Source organism: Vanellus vanellus (assembly GCF_965231255.1).
Source record: "Vanellus vanellus genome assembly, chromosome: 1".
Taxonomy (NCBI): domain Eukaryota; kingdom Metazoa; phylum Chordata; class Aves; order Charadriiformes; family Charadriidae; genus Vanellus; species Vanellus vanellus.
The window spans coordinates 191,203,209-191,225,357 of NC_138905.1; the positions used below are offsets into that span (position 1 = coordinate 191,203,209).

General features: G+C 37.1%; 1 protein-coding gene across 1 annotated transcript; it reads right to left on the bottom strand.

The window, feature by feature from the left end:
* Positions 1 to 21,878, bottom strand: RCBTB2 (RCC1 and BTB domain containing protein 2). Its single transcript, XM_082493621.1, has 11 exons — positions 21,738 to 21,878; positions 21,107 to 21,257; positions 18,822 to 18,988; positions 17,960 to 18,118; positions 16,292 to 16,399; positions 13,996 to 14,138; positions 11,915 to 12,105; positions 7,754 to 7,880; positions 4,584 to 4,720; positions 3,842 to 3,972; positions 1 to 322 (listed from the first exon to the last, which is right to left on the bottom strand). The coding sequence occupies exons 1-11, from the start codon at positions 21,861 to 21,863 to the stop codon at positions 182 to 184; spliced, it is 1,581 nt and encodes a 526-aa protein (XP_082349747.1). The 5' UTR covers positions 21,864 to 21,878; the 3' UTR covers positions 1 to 181.
* Positions 21,879 to 22,149: the final 271 nt, after the last annotated feature.

Consider the following 22,149-nt stretch of genomic DNA (forward strand, 5'->3'; position numbering starts at 1 on the left):
TGCTGTAGCCATCTTTACAAAACCTATATGGTAGCAGACTTTTACACTTTTCCTAAGCTGATGGACACTGAGCCTTTCTTTCCAAACCTTTGCATGTTCTGACCATGGATAAGTTCTCCAAAGCAGAAGTATTTTTCAGGAGGGAAGAGGACGTGCTCTTCAGCTTGGTGGTAGACTGACCTCAATTTCGGAATGCTCCCACTCTGCTTGCTTTGCTAATGAAGTTTTTCAGGAGGTCGTGGTCCATTTCTGCAAAGCCTTGAGTTTGTGTAACAACAGTTAAATGGTTTATGCAAAATCTGAAGCAAAATTCTTCCAAGTCCTAGGAACAAATTGAGGTAATTTGTAATGTGAATGATTGTTTTTCTGTTTCAAATCTCTCAGAGATTCTGTCAGAGAATATACCAGGTTGTTCACATGTCTAATCCCTTTTCCGATCAGTTTGATTAGATCACAAATTGACAGGATGAAATTTGCTCATACAAACTATTCAATAAACCCTCTCTGAGGAAACAGGAGTAACCACCTAAATCGACTCTAGAACTCCATCACATTTACCGAGCTCATTAGAAAAATTATTAATAAGTGAAACCATCAGCTTTCCCCACATACAACTCGGTAACTCCTTTCTTTTCCTCCCTGCACTGAATTCAGTAGCGGTCCTGTAAAAGACAGCATATATCCTAGTCTTTCCGGAAATAAAAGCAAAATATGATGTAACATTTGATGATGCTCAGTGAACACAAAATAAATGTTAGGATACACACGTCTTTCATGGCGAACCTAGGAATTATGTCCTCCTATCTAGGAACTGGGATTCCTAGATAGCAAAAATGGTTCTGTCTTGTCCTGGTTTTGCTGTAACAGGATGTTCAGATATTCAGCAGTGGATGGGTACAAGGCATTAAGCCATACAACCGTGATTTCACATAGCAAATTTTGCCCACTCAAACTCCTCACAAGAGCAACAATCCTCTCCACGCACTGGGTCAATCCCCTTTAGCTGGTTCATATGCAATAACTTGCTATTGAAGGAAAATCAATCACCTTCTGCAGCAAGCAGAGCTGGAGCCAGCAGCAAGGCAAGTCTAAATTGGCAGTATGATCCATGAGCTATAAACCCTTCAAGGGTTACAGCAAAAAGAGGTCTCTTAATCCATGCCAGTTTTATTCTGTGTTAACTACACAAACATTGCAGCCAGGGATTAATAGTAGAAAGAAATTCAGCAGAACGCCTGTGCATTTCCCTTTGGAACCTTTTCCTTAGATTGAATGTTTCAAGTCTATTGCCCCTGTCAAGGTGTAACTAAAGCTTTAACAGAGGCCAAGCAGCACAAAATATGCTTCAAAAAGAAATAAGGTAGCAGCAATGCACAGAAGTAAACTGTATTTCTCATCAAAAAGTACTGGAAAGCAAGAAAAGGAATGAGAATAGAAAAAGAAATAAAAAAATGCAGAAGATCAAAGACACTGACAGTTTAAGTTTCAGAAGACCTCTGAAATGCTACTGCCAGAACCTGGGTTGCTTCAGACTCAACCTGGGTTACTTAAAAGTCAACACGCAAACTTTTACACTAAAATAAAATGAACAGCAGCTGCCTTTTCTGGTACTGATCTATGGAGAGGACCACAGATATCATGGTCACTAATTTTGCAGTTTCAAAAAACACTGGCTTTTCATTCTGTTATATCGAAGATAATTTAAAATTTGCTAAGGTGTATATTAGAAATATGCTTTCAAATAACTTGTAGCAGCAACTCTATTTTCTGAGGCTAGCAAAGAATATTTTCAAGCATTTTTAATCCTAACAGATGCATACAGTAGCCAAGTCAGTCTTCAGTTAATTTGATATGTTAATGGCTGATGACGCAGCACTATAGTCTTTCACTTGCAGTGTTCACATTTAATGGCAAAGAATTGAATTAGTTCTATCTTTTCAAACTTCCAAAATATTAGGCCTTTTTCATAATCCTTCTTTGGACAGTTTTCTACTGATGTTCTGATACACCGCACATAGTTCTCAAACCAATTTTTACTATATTAATGCAATACGCTAATAGATTCTGGCTTACCTCACGATTTCTTAGACAGAGACTATCCCATGTCTTTGATAAAGAAGTCCTTGCTGTGATTCTCTGAAGCAGTTCTACTATATCCCTTTCTGAGCTGTGGATGTAGGGAGGAGGGCAACAATGCACTCCTGAGTTTGGCACATGCTGCACCTGTGGCAGGTGAACCAATTCATCATCTGATGATCGTGTTAAAATATTACATGTTTTGAAAGAATACTAGGTATACGGAATAAAGCGTTGAATCATAGAAGGAAGAGGAAGTTAACATATATTTAATCATCTAGCCAATCCCTTTTATTGTGTTTCAGCCGTTATAAACTCTAGTACTTTGTCCAGGACAGTTTTACTGCTTCACCCGACACAGGTCAACTAAAGGTACTTCTGCTTTAAAGATGTTAAAAACTGTTGAAAAGCTTGTAAAAGGAAAAACTCCAGAGTAAACTTTTAATGAAAGCTGCTGTTAGGAGACTCAAATCATTTGGTGCTCCCTTCCTGTCCAGTCTTCCCTGATATGCTGGGCTTCTACCGCCACAACACACTGAACGTACAATTCCTCTCTGCCTGTCAGCTGTTCATGCCTTCCGTTGCAGATACCTTGGTTACAACTGCCTTGTAAACAGCATCTGATTATCATTATCTCCTAATCTGATGTTATCCCCTCTTTCGATTTACAAAACTCACTGACTTCCTGCCTCCTCTTTGCAACTCCTACACAAATTTATCTCATCTAATATGCTGCCTCCATACAGCACAGACTACTGCGACATTTTTAACTCAGTTTTTGTTTCAGTCCCTTCTTTCTACTTGCTTCCTATACCTGGAACTGTTTATCAGTCCACCATATTGTACTTCTAGCCTCTCCTCCTTTAAAACTTCATCCTACATTTCACAGCCAGGCAAAAGCAAAAAACCAAGTATTTTTAAAAAACATTGTTACCAGCTATATATTTTGGCTCTTCTATTAGTTTATCTTCTGTTTGGCTATATTAATTTTATTCTTGTAAAGCAGAAGAAATCTTGAACAGAAAGATGAGGACTTCTCAACTAAGATGCTCAGTTATAACAGCACTACTAAGTCTAAAACGCACACACAGACTTCTTGAATAACAAAACCCACTGCATCATTGTTTCCACAGTCAGCATAGCACTAAGAAGTTGAGAAAAGGAAAACATCCTTGAAAGTATTTGTCTGTTTACCTAAAAAAAAAGTGCTTGCAGTACTGCTGATAAGAGGTTGAGTGCTAGTGAAACATTCCAGAACCAAGGGCAGACCAGACGACAGGATATGGCGACAGGAATAACAATAGGTAATTTGTTGTGTGTCATTGTAAACAACTTGGCAAGAGTGGATTTTTTTTATGGAAGCATAAGTGTAAATAGGGATGGACGTTACAGGTAAATTCTCCCACTGCCTGTAAAAGGCGGTACCAGAATGACTGTATCAGACACCAACTCAGGAAGTGAACAGGCAATGCAAAATCCAAAGGTGGAGAAGTAAACGACAGTGAGAAATTTCCATGTTATGCCATGCCAGATGACAAGGCAGGAAGCAGATTAAGAATCCTGACTCACAGGTGCAAAGCAAGCCAGGAAGAAAGCACTAGTAGCTGCATTTTTTTTATAACTTAAAAAGGGAAAACAAACGTCTGGGAAGCCAGTAACGGAAATGGCAGTAATCATGTCTCATCAGTTAAATGCAGTTATGTTTATATTAAATAGTTCCACTTCTCAGATAACAGCTGTTTGCCTGAAGAGAAGTTCTCCTTACCTGAGCTTCATATTTGACAGCGGCGGAAAGAAGAGCAATGGCATTCTCTTCACAAATGCCTTGTTTGATTGTTTGCTGGCAAAGCTTTTTCAATCTGTTTTCTCTATACAGTGTTGCCAAATCTAGCAATCCTGTGAAAATTCATACAGCTTTAACTATCCTGGTGCAAAACATTAATTTATTTTAAAATTAATCAATTACCCTATTGTTTTAGGCTGAATTAATCAAAGACTTGTTATGTTTTTTCCCCTCGATGATGAGTGCATTTTTAAAAGTCCTCAAAAGACGTATAAAAACGGGAGCCTTTTATTACTAGGCAAGTGTTCTGTCGTCTTGTTCACTGTTTTATATCTCATTCCAGGCATCAATTAGTGACTTACATCCCCTTAAATTCATGCAGGAAAGAGCTTCCTTTTCATTCATGATCAAAGCGCCACAGCTACTCAAACAGAAACATTTTAGGATGGCGTTAGTGCCTTTTTAAGGAAAAAATTTCTTAATATGAGAAACAATGAGTACTTCTTGAACATTTTGCATCTTTGATGTTACTGTCTCCCCGCCACTCATTTTCCTTGGACGTTTCCTGCTACTGCATCCCTTCTTCCTGACACCTGCCAAAATCAAGATTTAAGTGCTAATAAAACTAAAACTAACAAGCCCTGCTTTCTTCACCCTGTCATGACACACACATTGAACTTTTCAGAAATAGTAACCTAGAGTTATTTCCATTCATGGCAAATACCTATTGCATCTTCGGGAGGGAGCCTAATGTTGTCTGTATACAGGTATTCCAGGAAGGCTCGGTAAACAGGATAAGAAAATTCACTCATTTCTATAATTTCGTCATCGTTATTCAGTATGGAACGAAAATGTTCACACCTACAAAACACGGACAAAGATCGTATACTGTAAAGACTCAAGCTTGAAAGAAGAGCTGCAGCAAGAAGTTGGTAAAAAAAAAATAAAATAAAAATCAGTCATTACAGACTAAGTATACAACCACACACTCTAGCTACATGATTTCTTGGTTTGAACATGTTAATTTCTTTACGCCTTATAAGGCTTATAAGCCTTATACATATAACTCAATTTTCCTTTACTTCTGTTATTAATATTTTATAGGAGGCTCTATTTCTACTTACAGTATCTTTAAAGTTGGTCCATGTGGATTTGATGTAATTTTCTTAAATACATTACACATTAACTGTGAATTTTATTACCTGGCTTGTAATAGGTAAAGTTTGCAATAAAGTTAGACAATTCCCACATTTCAACCTGCTTTCTCCAACATGATCTAGTGAGGAGGTAATTTAATATTTTAGATAACATTTATTCCAGTGTCAGAGTCCATACACAATTTAGCATTACATTCAATCATTATACTCAAGGAATAAAGTATTTAAAGTGAAGACAGTCTCACCCAGATCTTTCATCTCCTTTTTCTTATAAGCCTGAATACTTTTGTGACAGACAAGAAAAAGCACTGCCTTTGATAGCTGTACTCACAGCAACTTCAACTCACCATAACTTACTGCTCCCTACAAAACATCCTGTAACATTTGAATTGTTTTCAAATTTTTTGCTGATGGAAAACAAACATCACCACCTCAGGTAACTTTTCCTATAACAGTCACAATGTAATTGAATTCTTTTGTACTACACCACTTACTTTCTAACTCTCCCACATCAGAATTTGCTTTTGTTTCACTAAAACTTTCATGTAAAAGGTAGGTTGGTTTCCTTTTAATGATATTGGGACAAGTCCACATCGTAAAGACAGCATAACTTAGATACAAATGAAGAATAAGTATTTATTTTATCACTTAATTTACCTTTTTCACATTTGATTTTGCTGATTACTTAAAGATTTTTTTTATTATTTTTTTTTTAGATAAAATAAATAAACAAGAAGTCAAATTCATAAAGAATTAAAAAGTCATTATCGAGCTTCTGCCACATCTTGTACCACATTCCGCCATTGGAAGAGGTAGACCAAACTCCATTGCTTTGTTTCCCAGAGCCTCATATTAAGTGGTGGTGACCATGCCATCCATCCAGCTGTGGAACAGACCTTGGGAATGGTCTGTTGCCCCAATGGCACCACACAAAAGTAGAAAGTCACAGAGCAGGTGGTGCACATTGCTCTCTTAAAAATAAGTAAGTAAATAAATAAAAAGCAGTTGATACTCATCCTTCAGTCTCCAAAGTACCTTGGAGTGACTTATCCTTTGGAGAGCCACTCTCCCCCTCTCCATCTCTCAGCAGACCGACCAGACACCTAATTTTGGCTGGCTAAATGCAGAGCAGATGAATCCTACCCACATGCTCATATGTATCTGTTTCTGCAGGCAGTATGTTTCTTGGCCAGCCTCTCACCGAGCTGGGCACTGCCCTGCCATTTCACCACCATCACATGCTAATAACCACCAACAATATGATCTAGTCCAACAGTAGGCATAGACCAAGATGGGAAAAAGTCTTCATACGTAGTAAAGAAATGACTGGATAAGGAAAAGGAACTTTTACCAGCACTACATTCATGACAATGTTCTGGAACAGGCTGAATACTGCAAAATACCATGTTAAATACATTATCCTCTGATCCAGTTGCATCATGAGACTATAGATAGGCTTAAAGAAAATATTAATTTTACAGACTGTGCCTGATGTTTTATTATTCCTGTATATTTGGATAATACCATACATTTAAATCCATTTTAGAATTAGACACCTTTCCTTCCCAGAACGCCATATAATCTGAGAAAAGTAGAGCAAGAAAAAAGAAATAAGGAAAAGCTACATATAGTCCTATTATCAGGAAAAAGAACCTCAGAAACATTTTGGGGATACGCAAGTGGAAACGTGGCATTCCAAACACAGAGGGTGGACTATAAGCACGAGTGTAATGTACAAGCAGTGAAACCAGCAAAGGGAAGGAAATAGTAATATAGGTAACTGGAGTAGTAAGAGGAGAGCAGAAAAGACCAGAAAAAGGGCAGGCAAGAATTAACGAGGAACTTTAACTTTATGCAGTAATATGCAAGAAATCACTCATGGAACTCCTGAGCAAAAGTAGGAAGAAAGTGGTAATAAACAGGATGAGATAGCCAAGCATTTTGAGAAAGAAAAGAGAAAGAAAAAACTATTGCAACAATGAGAAGGATGGAGCAGAAGCAGTTTGCAAGACAGAAGAAAACCAAAGCAGTGTGTCTAGAATATCCTAGTAGAAACTGTGTCAGCAATAACAAACTAATCTCTGTGTGTTAACAGCAATCTGATTAATCTCTAGATCTGTGTATGTCAAATCTCACTGTAAAGTGGTGTTAACTTGAAAAAAGCTGTAAAAACAAAAAAAGAAGCCAGCTTAAAATTCAAATTCTGATAAGGAGGTTTAAAATGAGTAGGATAAGAAACTGACAATAAAGCATTAAAAAGATAATCTGAAGAGCATCTACAGAAGTCGCTGGAACAACTGAAGGGTCCTGTAGAAGGAAAGGCAGGCAAGAATTAACACAAAACCCTCAAATCGCACCAGTGGAGGAAGCCAAGCATGTAAGGGAGGAAAAGATGATTCAAACTACTGGGAAGGCAGCAGAAAGAAGTGAGCCTTTTCCTCAGCAGAAAATGGTTATTAGAAATCAGGGCCAAGGCCATTTAGGTAGAATGAATGAGGATACACATCAGATGGAGGGAAGTGCTGAAAAGGCTGGTAGTAAGTAGTGTGTTTTGTAATTCCAAGCAGTGAGGAAATGAGGAAAAGAGAGTAACAGTGAATAATAGCAGGTGAAACGCATTGCTGACAGAAAAGGGAGTTTGTAAGAATAAGTCAAGAATTTTGAACAGTAGTTACTCAGCACAGTGGACTACACCAAACAGTTTAGTTTACATTAAACTACACAGTTTGTGCCTTACCTAATTTTGAGAAGAACTTTATGAACATGAATGTATTTTCCATCCACTAGAAATTTCAGGTCTGCAGTTTCAGGGTTGTCAAATTCCTTCTTTAGTGACTGGGCTACTGTTAGGTGGTCATCAGGTTCTAGAATAAAAATGGGAATTAATAGTAAGCAATACAAGTATCTCTCATTATAACATCCTGGTTAAGTGTCAGCAATTAACACTCTTAATAAATACAACACCTCTTTAAGGCCAGTAAAAATCCACAGCAGACTACATATTCACTATGGTCCCACCAAAAATCAAATGAAGGGCAGCTTTCTTCAGTCCTTACTAGTTGCCTACTCCAAACAAATATCCCTATTAAAAAAAAAATAAGTTCCATTCCTCTAATTCATCTGTATAAAGCCAGAAAAAAAATATTAACAGTCTCAGAAGTTTAATGCTGCATCTGATAGGAAATGCTATCAGTCGTTACTGGGTAAATTATAATAACTAACACTATTTATTTAGAATAAGATACCCAAAAGTTCAATAAAAAAAATCACAACAAGATTTTCTTAAATACTCCCATGAAGAGACATTATCTTACAGCAGAAATAAAGCTTTTACATAACTAGTATATTGGTTGCAGTTAAACTTCCCAGTACAATATCCGTAAAGCTATATACCAACACTTACAAGTTCATTCAAAAAGTGTTTTCCCTAGACTTACAGTATTAGAAATACTCTGTGTGAAAGTCTGCATATTCCTCTTTGTGTCACATGTATGTATAACCCACTGTGCACTTGACACTTGCATTATAAAGTTACCAGACAGCCTTGAAGTCATCCGTTGTCTGCATACAAATTTTTATCTCCTGAACTGTTTTCAAATCTCCATCCTATTTGGTAGCCTCAGAGAACTGTCTTCTTTAATACTACTAAAAAATTAAACCCCCCAAACCTCATTCTTAACCCAGAAAACATTTTGTCTTCTTACCATATAAATACACATTATTGGTTTATACAAATTTTGTGGATCAGTAATAAGCTGCTCTCTACAGAAAATTACATAAATGCTAGTTCCTGTAACCTACCAAGCTAGAAATAGGAATAGTATTCTGCTGGAAATGGAAAGACCTTCACCACAAGCTCTAGAAAAAACTTAACACACACAGTTTGATACCGTTACACTTTGTTTAGCACAATTATTTTCCATTTCATTTAGCGGATGGCACTTACGTTCAGGTATACCCAATTAGGGTAATAATTATTGAAGTGCATCAGATTACAGGTAGAAGGACTGTGAGGGGAGAGAAATCCAATGTAATGATAATTTAAAATCCTTCTGAAATAATGATATTGTAAAATACTCTGCTAGTACTTATTTTGTACGTGGTTTCTTTATCCAGATATCTGCTATCCAAATAAGTAATAATTTTAACAACCAATGCAAAGCTGAAGCTCTCCTTCGAAGTTAACCAGCAATTCAGATGTCCACCAATACACATCTCCAGATGACTTCTACAGCCAACAGAGGTAAACTGAATATAGTGGGGTTCAGTTACGAAATTCTTAGAGGGGAAAATAGGTGCCTTTATTTGTTACAGCAGTGAAGGGGGAACCAGAGGAAGGAAATGAAGCAGTTCACACTGACAAGGCACAAAGCCAACAAAATTCCTTAGCAGTCAGTGCTAAGAATTGTAACAGAAATGTTAGAACTGCTACAAATGGGTAATGAATGGGAATGCCTGGGTGTGGAAACACCAGAATACAAAAGACACAGAAGGGCTGTAAGCATGGCAGATGTCCATGGCACCTAGTTCAGCAGATGTTAAGATCCTAGGACACAGCTGCCTAATGATTCTCACCACACTCAGGAGACAAACAGCAGTGAGTAAAGTCCTGACGACTCACCAAGGTGGGACAGGATGAAGAGACTAGTCACTCTTAGCTCCTAGAGCATGCAAAAAGGCACATCTGAAACCAGCACAGAATCACCCAACAAGATTAAATCCAGGAGACATGATTAGCATCCTTTATCCTGTGGCATCACAAGGAACCCTGCTCAGACCACCGGAACACTTTTTAGGGCCAGGATGCTGGACAGACCACTTGGAACATAGGAGAATGCGGGTTTGAAAGTGCATCTGAAATTAGATTTGTTTAAAAATAAAATAACCTTTTCCTCCTGTAAGGTTTCACCTTATGCTTTGGTACAATGTTGCTACAGTGTTGCAACATTATTTCCAAAGCGACCAAGAAGTCAAGGTCAAAAAACAAAAATAAAAGGAGCTGCTACAGCCAAAAATGACTCCCAAGGTGAGAAGCAGTGCAAAGAGGCTGGGTGTATTCTTCGCAGTGACAATGAAGGTGAAGATAAAAGACGTGTTGGGAAATAGTTACGAATGTAGTCTTAACCATGCTGTGTTAAAGAGAGTGGATATCTATTAGTATTAATGAGCAATATGCTTATTAATAAATGGGTTACTTGGAAGTCTTCAACGTAAAGGTGATAATTACATGAATGACCATATATGATCCTACTCAGGACTCTTTTAGCTGACCTAAAATAGCATTTGTAAAAGAAGATAAGAAAAGGTGAATTTGCAGAAAGGAGCACTGAAAAACTAACAGTTTCAGTCTCAGTCAAGCAGTTGTCTTCTCTGTGAGGAACAAAATAAGGAAAAGGCAGTTTTCGCTCCTTGCCTTCTTCCACTCTTCTTTGAAAAATTCCTCAATACTCAGTACTAAACCAAGAAGAAAAGGCATCAGAAAAAGTGGAGGGGAAATTCTGATAGCATGAAGTAATGTTTTAACTGGGCAAGAAGAAATGGAAGCTGAAAAGCCCCTGAACCCTGCTAATGTACATAAGAAGATACATATAACTGAATTTATGCTTAAGCTACATATACTAATAATGTCCCATTTCCTTCAGAAAATAACTAATTCTTACAGAAGAAAAATCTGAACATACTACAGACACTTTTATGTAGAACTTGCAACTGAGAAACAGGTAATTACATAGAATGAACCACCCCATTGATGGGATTTTAGTGCAGTAACACAATTTACATCTAATTATTAGTAGGCAAATATTAGGAATATCAAGAATTTCCACAGTAATTAAGCATATACCTTATAGTTCTGAACAAGCCACCCTAGAAAGCACAACCGCCTCAACCTAGAGAAAATGGGGGTCTTTGGACTGTGCCCTAAACATGAATTTTTGCAAAGCAGTTTCCTGAGAACAGGATTTTCCATTTAATCCTCTAGTCTCTCAAAACTGAATTATGAGCACTATTAACAGAATTTCCTTACCTTGGCATCCAGAAGGCACCAAGGGGGCAAAGAGTGTTCTACAATTGTCAGACAAAAGCATACAGCAACATAAAAGCACTTACAAAGGCAGCACAGAAGTGGAACGGAAGCATGATGGACTCAGTACAGTTCAAATTACAAATTAACAAGTTGCTGCATTCAAGCTTTTAGCTTAAGCTCCCAGATGACACCTACAGACAACCCCAAGAGTCTGATCTTTGATTAGGTCAGCAAAGCCTGACTTTATTAGCAACCAGTATGGAATTGAATTTGTAGCTGAAGAATGAGCTCTCTGCTAGACAATGCTATATACTTAACTCTTTCTAGTCAAGGCCAGCAAAACAGACCTTAATGTTAATTAAATATCTGAGATCCGGCAACTTGTCTTTTCAGAAGCCCAGATCATGATGACTTGTGTGAGACTCTAAGTGCCTGTGGCCAATTCTGAACATGGGCATTTGGCTCCCTCAATTCTTAGTAGTCTACTTAAGGGCATCAAAGAAAGCTTTAGAGTTCCTAAACTTTCTGCATGGCTCCCTCAAGTTTCCAAATTCAGGCTCAGCTTCTCCACCCTTGGCCATTGTACAGTAACATTCAGTGGTTACACAAAATGACCCCTCCCCAAACCCAAGGCATTTCACCACAGAAATAAACCACATAAGTAAAACAGACAATCATTTAGCACTGCCATGAGGACTTGGCAATTTTTACAATTCCATATCACCATTTACACATATGTAATATATGATTACAATTATGCTTCCCAGTAAAATTTTGGAAAGAAAGTCAGTTTAGGCTCCAAATACATGCAACTGTTTTATGCACTAATAATTCTATTTAGAAGATGTCAAAACATAAAATATTTAAGCTCACCTACTGATAGAAGACGCCACATAACGGCAGGGGTAGCAAAGCAAGCAAACACATCATCAGTGCAGGCAAAGTGAGTGAGGTGGGGAAGGACCACTGACTGCCCACGGCATTGGCCCCACATGTACACCTGGCCGCTCTGGGTCTTGGCAGCCGACGTGTGAGCAGAGTGGCAGGCTGCAATCTCTATAACTCTGAATTTACAAGCAAACAAAGAAAAAAAGCAAGTCACTCTCATAAGAACAAAATGCAGCGAAGCAGCTCACTACCTCCTGTCTTCCTCTGGTGCAAAACATATTTGTAAGCATGCATGCACTTCCAATTACAAGAATGTTTTCTGATCAGACACAGCAAAATCAAAAGGGCTATCAAAGTTTCTTCAAATAGCGTGCACTCAAAGTTTCTCAGTGAAAAAGCATCTTGGCACCTGCTGTATGTGACCCTACTCTGGCAGGGGGGTTGGACTAGATGATCTCCAGAGGTCCCTTCCAACCCTGACCATTCTGGGATTCTGCGAGTGAGGAGACACTGTTGCAGCAGAGCAGTGTATCTGCTGCAGCCCACCCTGTACTGACCCCCTCAGCTCCCTCAAACAAAGCTGTGATGCATTTCAAGTTTCTGAATGTCCTCAGTGGTGTTGGGCAGTGAAGTGAGTGGCTGCATTAAGCTGTAGAGAACAGGTACTTGGAGAAGATGAAGGAAATGAGGAGGCGTTTCAAAAAAAAAAAAAAAAAAAAAAGAATTTGCATTTTGGCTTATGATTGAAAGTTAAAGAAAAACTTTTTCTTGTTTGCCTGTCAGTAACAGTTATAAACCAACAATTTAAACATACTTCTTTTAATTAAAATACTGAAGTGTCATTATTCATACAAGTATTATTACTTACATTTAACAGATTTTCATTTTAAAATTAAAAATTGGAAACAAACAGCACTAAAAGCTGTTTCTAAGTGTATCTTAGCTATGTTAGACTATCTCACTAATCCTGAAGTTGATTTAGGATTTCAAAACTCCCACTGTGTACAACGTTACACAATCCACTGTTTTGCAGTCTGAACTCCTGCTTGTTTACTTGTTTTCCCAGCTGCTTGGGGACAATAGCTGGAAAACAACTTGTTTAAAGCTGTATGTACCAATCTTGCAGGCCTTTGTGAGGTAATATTCTCACTGACACCAGGAATGCATACTCTGGCCAACAAAAGGGAAAGGCAGCATACAACATTAAAATTTGTACTAAAATGTGGTAACATTTTAACTGCAGCCAAAGTGTCTGGAAAAAATTCAGTTACATTTTAAGCAAAAGCAAAACACACACATAAAGCCATAGCAGTGTTGAAAAGCAGGCCATGTCTCGTCACCAGAGAGGAGTTGCCTCTTCCCTACAATAATGTACACAGAAACAAGTTTAAGAGGGACATCTCACTTTTCTCATTATTCACAACAGGACGCCAAACCCAAGATCTCAGTAGTAAGGAATAGATTCAAATTTCTGGCCACATATATACATATATACATGTTAGCAATAGAAGAAACTGCCCCACTACTCATCAAGGACTTACAGGAAAATATTTCATTTGCAAAAATCAAAGCTTAATTTTCAGGCAAAAATACCAAGAACGAACTCCTCCCTTTCTCTCTCTCCTGGGCTATGAGCTGGATTTAATAGCAGAAATAACACAAATTGCAGATGTCCACTCTTCACTTTTTACGTGTGTACTTCTTGTCAAAAGTAGCATATTAAAATGCAATTTATATTCAGAGACAATAAAGCTTTTATTGTTGATTTCAAACAATGAAACTACACCACTGAAGAGAAACTGCAATTAAAGCCTATAAAGTGCAGCGTAAGCCGAAGCAGAAAACAGCACATTTAGGCTCAGAACATCCAGTTTCTCTTTCACAAGGATGGTTATGGGGCAGATTGAGGCACTTTCAGTGAAAATTCTGCTCACATTTAGCAGAAGAATCACTGCAAAAAATGACAGGCTATTTCGTCCAAAAAATAGATTAAAAATGCTATAATTTTCTGTAGCTTTTCTGAGAGTATGCCAACTAGCGTCTGACTGCAAGACTATAAGTATTACCTGTCCTTATCCACAATAACTGTTGTAGGGTAAGACTGGTTACTTTTATTCCCAGTACCTAACTGGCCATATGAATTGGCTCCCCAGGCATAGATCTGACCTTCATCTGTTAGCACTAATGTATGTGCATAGCCACAGGCAACCTATAAGGAATAATAAAAAGAAAAATCTCATTTATATGTAACAGTAAGTTAATACAGATAGATACATGTTATGCTATACGTTAATGTTACTGACCCTATACCAATGTAAGAATTACAAAAATTACAAATACAGATAAGTGTATTAAAAAGGGAAGCCAAGTAGATGAGGTGACATTGAGGAAAAAATGTATCAGTGAGGAACCCTGACAGATAGTCTCAACAGTACAGCGAAAGAATAGCTAGAAATCGAGAAAGAAGGAAAGCTATATGACAAACAGGAACTGTATGGAGAAAAAAATGCAGATTGTCTGTCTTGCACAGACCTTGCTCTACGGGCAACTACTCCAACGCAAATTGCTTACCCCTGTAAAAACAGGTGAGGTCCCCCTATCCGCTCTTCCCCTCCCTGACTGCCAGCCACACAAAACTGCCCCCTCCCTGTGCCAGCTCTAGCGCTCACGGGGCCCTCTGCTGAGATAACTTATATCACTGGAAGGAAACTCTCCACAGCTGGGCCTGAGGACCACCAGTGCTCACATAAGGTAAGCAACAGGAGTTGCCAGCCAGGAAAGAGAGGGAAGAGATTAAACTCTCCATCCTGATGGCAGCACACAACTGTGCCAGCTCATACCCTCTTGTGGGAACCCACTCGGCCCTGCTGAGCTGCCTCCTCAGGTACCCCACATAAGGTTGCTTGAACATCTACTTTACAATCTATACATACAGCTGCACAAACTCATACACAGTGGCAAAATTACCAGCAACAGCCGAGCTCTGCATGAGTTAATGTAACCTATTATAGCTAGACAGCTATCAGTAACCAATTTAAGTTGTTCCAAACTAGCTCATATCTCTTCATACAATCTGCAAAGCAGATACACCGTTGAGTACGTGTAGTCCACTGACATCCATGAAGCATGTGATGTGCTTTAAATGAAATGAATGCGAAGTTCTTTACTGATTGGAGGTCTACAACTTGGTATTAATCAATATCAAGCAAATGAAGTGGATGGAAATAGCATCTAAGTCAAACTTACTGGAGCACTCACTCTCTAAACAGGTGAATAAATACAGGGGAAAATAATATTAACTTCATTAAGTTATTCTTCAACAGCAATTGTTACCAGCAAAACTACTGTCTATATCCTAGGAACTGAATGTAAAACTATGTAATTAAATGAGTTTATTTCAAAAGATTTATAAAATCCGTAACTTCCCTAAATAAATATAATAAATAGGATCCAAAGTTCAAAACACTCTTGTAAATTTCACTAGGTTACAAAACCAACATTTTCTAGCAGAATGTGTGATTTTCCTGACAGTATCTTCTATTTTGGATAAACCAATTAAAAACTTTCAGTATCAGTTCTGCAGTTACTTTAAATATTTCTGATCAAAGAAGTTATCAGTTTGCTAATTACACTGATGGCAGCCCAGCTATTTGGTAAAGTGTAATAACCACCCAACACGAAGACTAACCATGGAATCATACCAACTGTTGACCAAACACAGTGGGAGACAATATGTTCAGACTCCAAACACCAGTTAGTTGCTGTGGCTGGAGTGCAATTCTAAAAGTGATATTCAGTATGCCAGAAAGAAAAAACGCTAAACTGCAGCATTTTCCCAGAACAGAAGACAGGGGCTAATGAAGGATAGGGTAGCCTGTGAAGACTTACTAAAATAGCAGGATTTTTTTTATTATGAAGTTTCACAGGGAAAAAAAAGACCATACATTTCTAATGGCCTAGTCCTCTTTAAGTAAAACCCTGACCTCACTGAAGTCAATGGCAAAATTCCCACTGAATTCCATAGGGTCACAGTTTCTCCCCTACTGACAGAGGTCCATTTTAAGGTACATGGTTTTATTCTGAAAAATGGCACTTTAAACAAAGAGATAAAGGACTATCTCCTTTAAATGTAGAATATGCCTTAGCATATTTTCAGTTGTTAAAAGGGTTTATATGTATGATAATTATAATTTTTATATCATATACATTATATTATCTTTTATGATTATCTATTTTATATAAATATATTTCTATATTACTATTACATATAAATATATAATTATATGTTATAAAATTATAAATCTATATAAATATATAATTTATATATTATAAAGGGTTTGACATGGAGCATCACTCACATACCCGCTGTACACGAATGCCTTGCAAAGCTGCTATTCGGCATGGCGTTGGCTGATTGCCGCTGCTGCCCAGTCCAAGCTGGCCATTGCCATTGTAACCCCAGACATAGACCTTAAAAACAGAGACAGGGAGTTTAACCGGCTGCTACTATCTACTTCTTTTGAAAGCAACATAACTACTTCAGAGTTACAATAATATTCTTCAGTATTTCCTGTCCCCAAAGCTTAGAATTTGTACTTTATATGTAGATACACACAAACACATAGATACATACATATATAAACATACATATATATATATACACATATATGTTTTTGTGTACCAGAAATTTTGGATACTGCTTCTGTTTAAAATACCAACTGCATGCTCACCTAAAATTCTAAACTTCCATATTCATGCTCTTTGAGAGTTAGATTATGTAAGACTACAATATTTTAATATGAAGAGTAAAAATAAGTGATTCATATGGCTGTTTCCCAGCACAGAGCAAATTCAGCATGAACACTTCCCTTTTTCAGAGCTAATTTCTCATTCAAAAATCCTCTAATGGAAAAGAAAGCACACTAAAACAAGTATAAACTGGAAGCTATGGGCAACAGTTTGAGTGGGCTGTTAACAGCTTTATGGTGAACATAAGAAAAAGGGAAAATAGTGAGCTCTGACAATTTCAGTGACATATGTTCTACTGCAAACAACTAATAGCTACTTAGGTTTAAACTGAAATGCTTGGAGCGACAGAGCTAGAGAGGACGTAGGCTGCCAAAAATCTTCAGCTCATACAAACTAAAACAACAAGAACGCTACAACCTTTTTGTATCTTTGCAATAAGTATGAGAGGGACTCAAGGGGTATTGCAAGAGAACAAATATATGCCATGTACTTTTATTTTCTGTGTTTTCTCCTGGGATAAAGTGTGCACATATAAGCACTGAAAATTAAAATAGCATTCACTGATTATTCTCACACTCCTGATACTTAAGATTCTAGTATAGACAATAATTTATTTTTCTATGAATGCTAAAGACAGTAATGGGATAACATATTAATCAGCTCTTTCAGTTTTGCTAGAATATAATACCAGGTCTGAAATCTGTAAATCAGTGATACAAACTTATTTATTTTTACATATGAGAAAACAAAGCTAGTATGAAATGCTAAGTATACGTATATAGGTTTGACATGATTTAATCCCTTAATTTATAAAGATGTCCTGACCTTCACAATGCTGTTTTTACTTCAGAATTGTATTTTCAAGTAAATTTGAAATTTGATACTTGAATTACTTTAACTGAAAGCCAACTTCAATAGTTGATACAAAGCAATGGCTGCTAAATTTTACCAATAATCTCACAAACCAAAAAGCCACAACACAAATGTTAGTGACAATTTTCCCTGTTTCACTCTACCTCCTTTCTAAAGAAGAAACCATAATCAGTATGGATAGGAAGATGTGCTTAAGTATGTCAGAATATGCAGGGCAATTTATTACAAAGGTTTTTACAAGCAGTACAAGCAGGTAGATTTGAGGGACTCTGGAAAGGTATACTTCTTTTCTGAGCAGCAGCTCATTACTCACAAGTTTAAAATGATCTACATCCCATGACATTACATAAAAAAAAAAAAAAAAAAAAAAAAAAAAATCAGTCAGAAAATTCACTTAAAATTTCTTACCTCTCCATTTTCCACCACAGCCATAGAGCACATCTGTCCGCAAGCTATATTAACTACTATTTTATTTTGTAGGCAGCTGGTAACTCTTCGAGGAATTGGTTGATTAGCTGTTGAACCAGATCCAACTTGGCCTGAGTTATTATAACCCCATGTGTATACCTGTTGTTAAAAGAATTGTCATAAAAGAAGGCTCTACAACATACAGTTCAATGTAGATATTCATGAAAGAAAAAAGTTATATGCATAAAAAATTACATTTTGAGCTCAAATGCATGTATTCTTCTGAAGATCTAGGAAGATACATAGGTTTACAATTTAATTGTTTCTATCAAAAATATGCCACTCATAATATTTATATATTTCATGCTTTTATGTTCCTCCAATCCAAGGCAAGAGGGAATATGACAGCTGCATTAATGCTGGAAGAATCCATTGCCAGCTGTCCAGAACCCAAAGTAAAAAGGCTAACTGGACACAAATGGCACCTCAAAGTAAATGACAGAAAACTTTTTACTTTGGTGGGTAGAACTCCTTACATGAACGTGATTTATATTAACGTCAGCTTTAATGCCATTAACCATTTACAGTAGAGTACAGCATAGGAAGGAACTGGCTGTCCTCTATGAAGACATTATAATTTGTTATTACAAGCAGATGTGGAACAAAAATCAGTGTTTTGCATACACTTCAAAGCAGCTAGACCCTAACAGGTTTTCCATTTTTATCAAACATTTGTGTTGCATCCGCACTGTGAGGATAGCAAGAAGCAAGGTCTAATTCTCTAGGTGCAGAATGTTTTTCTGTTTCTCACATATGTGAATTTCATTAAGAGAAAAGAGAGATTTATTCCAGTGATTCTCACCTCTCCATCAGATGTTAACACCATAGAATGATGAGAGCCACAGGCAACTTCAATGACTTTCTTGTTCACCAAGTTAGTAGAGACTTGACAGGGAACGAAACCATGATTTGTTGTACCATTGCCCAACTGACTATAAGCATTATGACCCCATGTATACACTTCTCCTTCTATAATAAAAATGCAAAAAACTGTTTTAAAATCTCTATTTTTCTAATGAGTACACAGCACAAAATTACAAACTGAAAAGTCAAATTCAATAACAATATACATATTTAAGTGTATATATATATATGCCCTTTAGGGCTCTTAAGCCCCTAAACATACCAATGCTACCTTCACGTAGTGTTGACCACAAATCCAAAAGGATAGTATCACCGTAGTCTTAGTAAAGGAAATCATACAGCTAAAAGAAAGGAGATAGTGCAATATAGAAGAGAAAAGGATGAAATGACAATCAGAAGTCTCCATTTCAATTTCTTTGATACTGACAATCAATCAAAATTTCTTGTCTATGCCCTGGCACTGTTTCCCATTTTGGAAAATGCAAATAACAAGCTTTTGTTCCTTTACAATATACATGAAGATGCTTGTAAGAAAAACCTATTATTACTTATTAATAAATATATTATCTATTTATTATTTAAACATACTATACATGTCCTATATTTTGAGAAACACGCTAGTAAAATTAAAAATGCAAGAAATGTCTGACTGGGTTAGACGGATGGTCCACGTAGTGCAAAATTCTGTCTCCAACTGGCAAGATAAAAAACCTGCTGCTTAAGGGAAACCTAAGCCTGGTCGCTTTTTGTGTTTCCCAAGCATTTACAATCACTAGAGTACCAATATTATCAGGTACTTTTGGTTCTCTTTAATGTACATATATTGGTCCATTATCCATGAAGCTAACACCTTTTCGTACTCACTTTATTTCATCTGTTTTAAATCAAGTGTCCTCTAGGTACAGTAGTGCAGGACTTGAATACTTTTCCTACATTCATTTTGCCTATTATCATCATCATAATTTTCTAAACCTATCATCATAATTTTCTAAACGTAAATTATGCTGTTATTGCAGCAGAGCTAGGCTTGACATATAGCTCCATCAAATTTCTAAAGAGATCACCAAACTCTGCATTCCTAAGGAGGGTTCCCCCAGAACTACGAAGGCAAAATGTGCTACACTAAACCAATATTTGTTCACAATAATAGGTTAAATCTAATTACTTCATCTTGTCAAAAGCAAACAACCTTCTCTTCGTTTCACAAACATGAGAATACAAATTTCAGTAAACAGATGAAACAGCCACACAGAAACATACAACAAACTGGAAATGATAGTAATTAACACAAGAATTGCGAAGTATGTAATGGCTGTCTGAAAGGTAAGATAAAAGAATAGAAATTATTAATGTGAATGGAGTTATGAGCAAAAACCATCAAGGATCAGTTCTGGACCTGTTCTTTTGCAATACTGTTTGCAATACCTGCTCATCGTCTGGGTAAGGAATATGAGCATGTCAGCAAGATCTGCAAGCAACAAAGCTCAGAAGAATGCAGGTACATATATAAAAAGCATTCAGAATGGTCTACCCTGAAGACTGAAGAAAATGGTGGAATGTAACCAAATATAAAGAACAGTCACCCATTTACAACACAATTCCCCACACCTACCTTTAGTCATCTAATCTAGACTACTCAAAAAAATTTATTCCCATTAATGGACAAAGAGAGACAAATGTTAACATCATCAGTCAGGCTCTAACAGAATCTCACTGGGAACACAGCATTAGTCATTTGTCTTGGAGAATAATGTACTTAATTATAAACAGAAAGGCTACTAGCATGATGTGGATAATAGAGGGTCAATGAGACAGCAGAATACAACAGGCTGAGAGGCAATATAACTGGTCTTTAAAGCACATCCAAAAGTAGGTACTGGAGGGAAAAAATGCATTTTAGCTGAAGGACAATGTTGTCACAAGAACATATGGGCATAATGTAGTGACTAATGCATTTCAAAAGCAATCAAACTTAACTGCAAGGTGAAAAAACTTCCAAAAGCAGTAACAAGATCAAAGCAGAGCTTGAAAAACTTTGGAAAATAAATAGCTATGAACAGAGCTAGCTGACATGTCATATTCACCAATGAAAATATGCTGGACTTGATAGCCCAGAATGTCAATCCCAATTCTTTCTCTTACGTTACCAGCACAGACCTTTCACATCTGCTGGACTAATTAAAGTGGACTATCTGAAAAAGCAGTATTTGGATCGTACTTTACCTTCTGTAGCAAGAACAACATGAGGGCCACTTCCATAACTCAGACAGGCTATCTTTTTGCCACACAGAGAATCTAATCTCCTTGGTTCAATAGTGCTCTGCATGTCACCTGTTCCCAAACATCCACTGCAGTTCATGCCAAGCACAAACACCTGTTATAAAAGAATCACAGAATAATTTAGGTTGGAATGGAGGACCTCCTCCATAGGTCAACTAGTCCACATCCCTGCTCAACAAAGGTCTAAGTAAATCAGTTGACTCAAGGCCATGTCCAGTCGAGTCTTGAACACCTCCAAGGAAAAGATCTCACAACCACTCCAGGATTTAACTGCTCTCATTGTAATTTTTTTCGTAATATTGAATCAGAATTTTCCATCTCCCAGCTTGCGTCCATTGCCTGTCATCCTGTCACTATGCACCTGCAAGGAATGTCCAATTCCATCTTCTCTTTTCCTCTGATTTTGGTAGGAAGCCATTAATTTGAATTGAAAATGTTTTAGTAGTAATCAAAATGATCAGGCATTTTTGCATGCAACTTTTTCTTCATATACTGTCATAGTACTGGTTTCCAGAATAACTTGATACATAAATGACTAAATATGTCATGTTCATACACACTCTTGGACAATTACCTCATCATTTTCAGTTGCATACAACACTTCATTACCAGCACTGCCAAACACACAGGCTTGACGAATTAACTTGAGCTCTTCTTGGGAACAAAGTGAAAAAATTGGCCATTTCCCAACATCCAGCATCTTCAGGGCTGACAATAATGTTGCCTCCAAGACCTGGTATTATAAAAGATGATATCAAGTACCTAGACAGAGAGAAATGTATACCTTTGCACAGTAAAAAAGGAAAAATTAGAGAAACACCACCATCTCCTTTTTCAACAACAAACGAGTATTTCACTTCTAGAATAATATTTGAAAGGCAGCCATTAAAATAAACAAATAAAATATTGTGATTCAGAAAGAAAGGATCTATATGCATGGAAAAAAGCACCATATAAGAAGTTAAATTGTGTATATTCATACGACA

Coding starts and splice junctions, on each gene's coding strand:
- RCBTB2 (XM_082493621.1), bottom strand. CDS start 21,863: ATGCTGGATGTTGGGAAATGGCCAATTTTTTCACTTTGTTCCCAAGAA. Junction 14,139..16,291: donor AAGGCATTCGTGTACAGCGG/GTATGTGAGTGA, acceptor TATTCCTTATAG/GTTGCCTGTGGCTATGCACA. Junction 7,881..11,914: donor GTGGCGTCTTCTATCAGTAG/GTGAGCTTAAAT, acceptor TTTTTATTCTAG/AACCTGATGACCACCTAACA.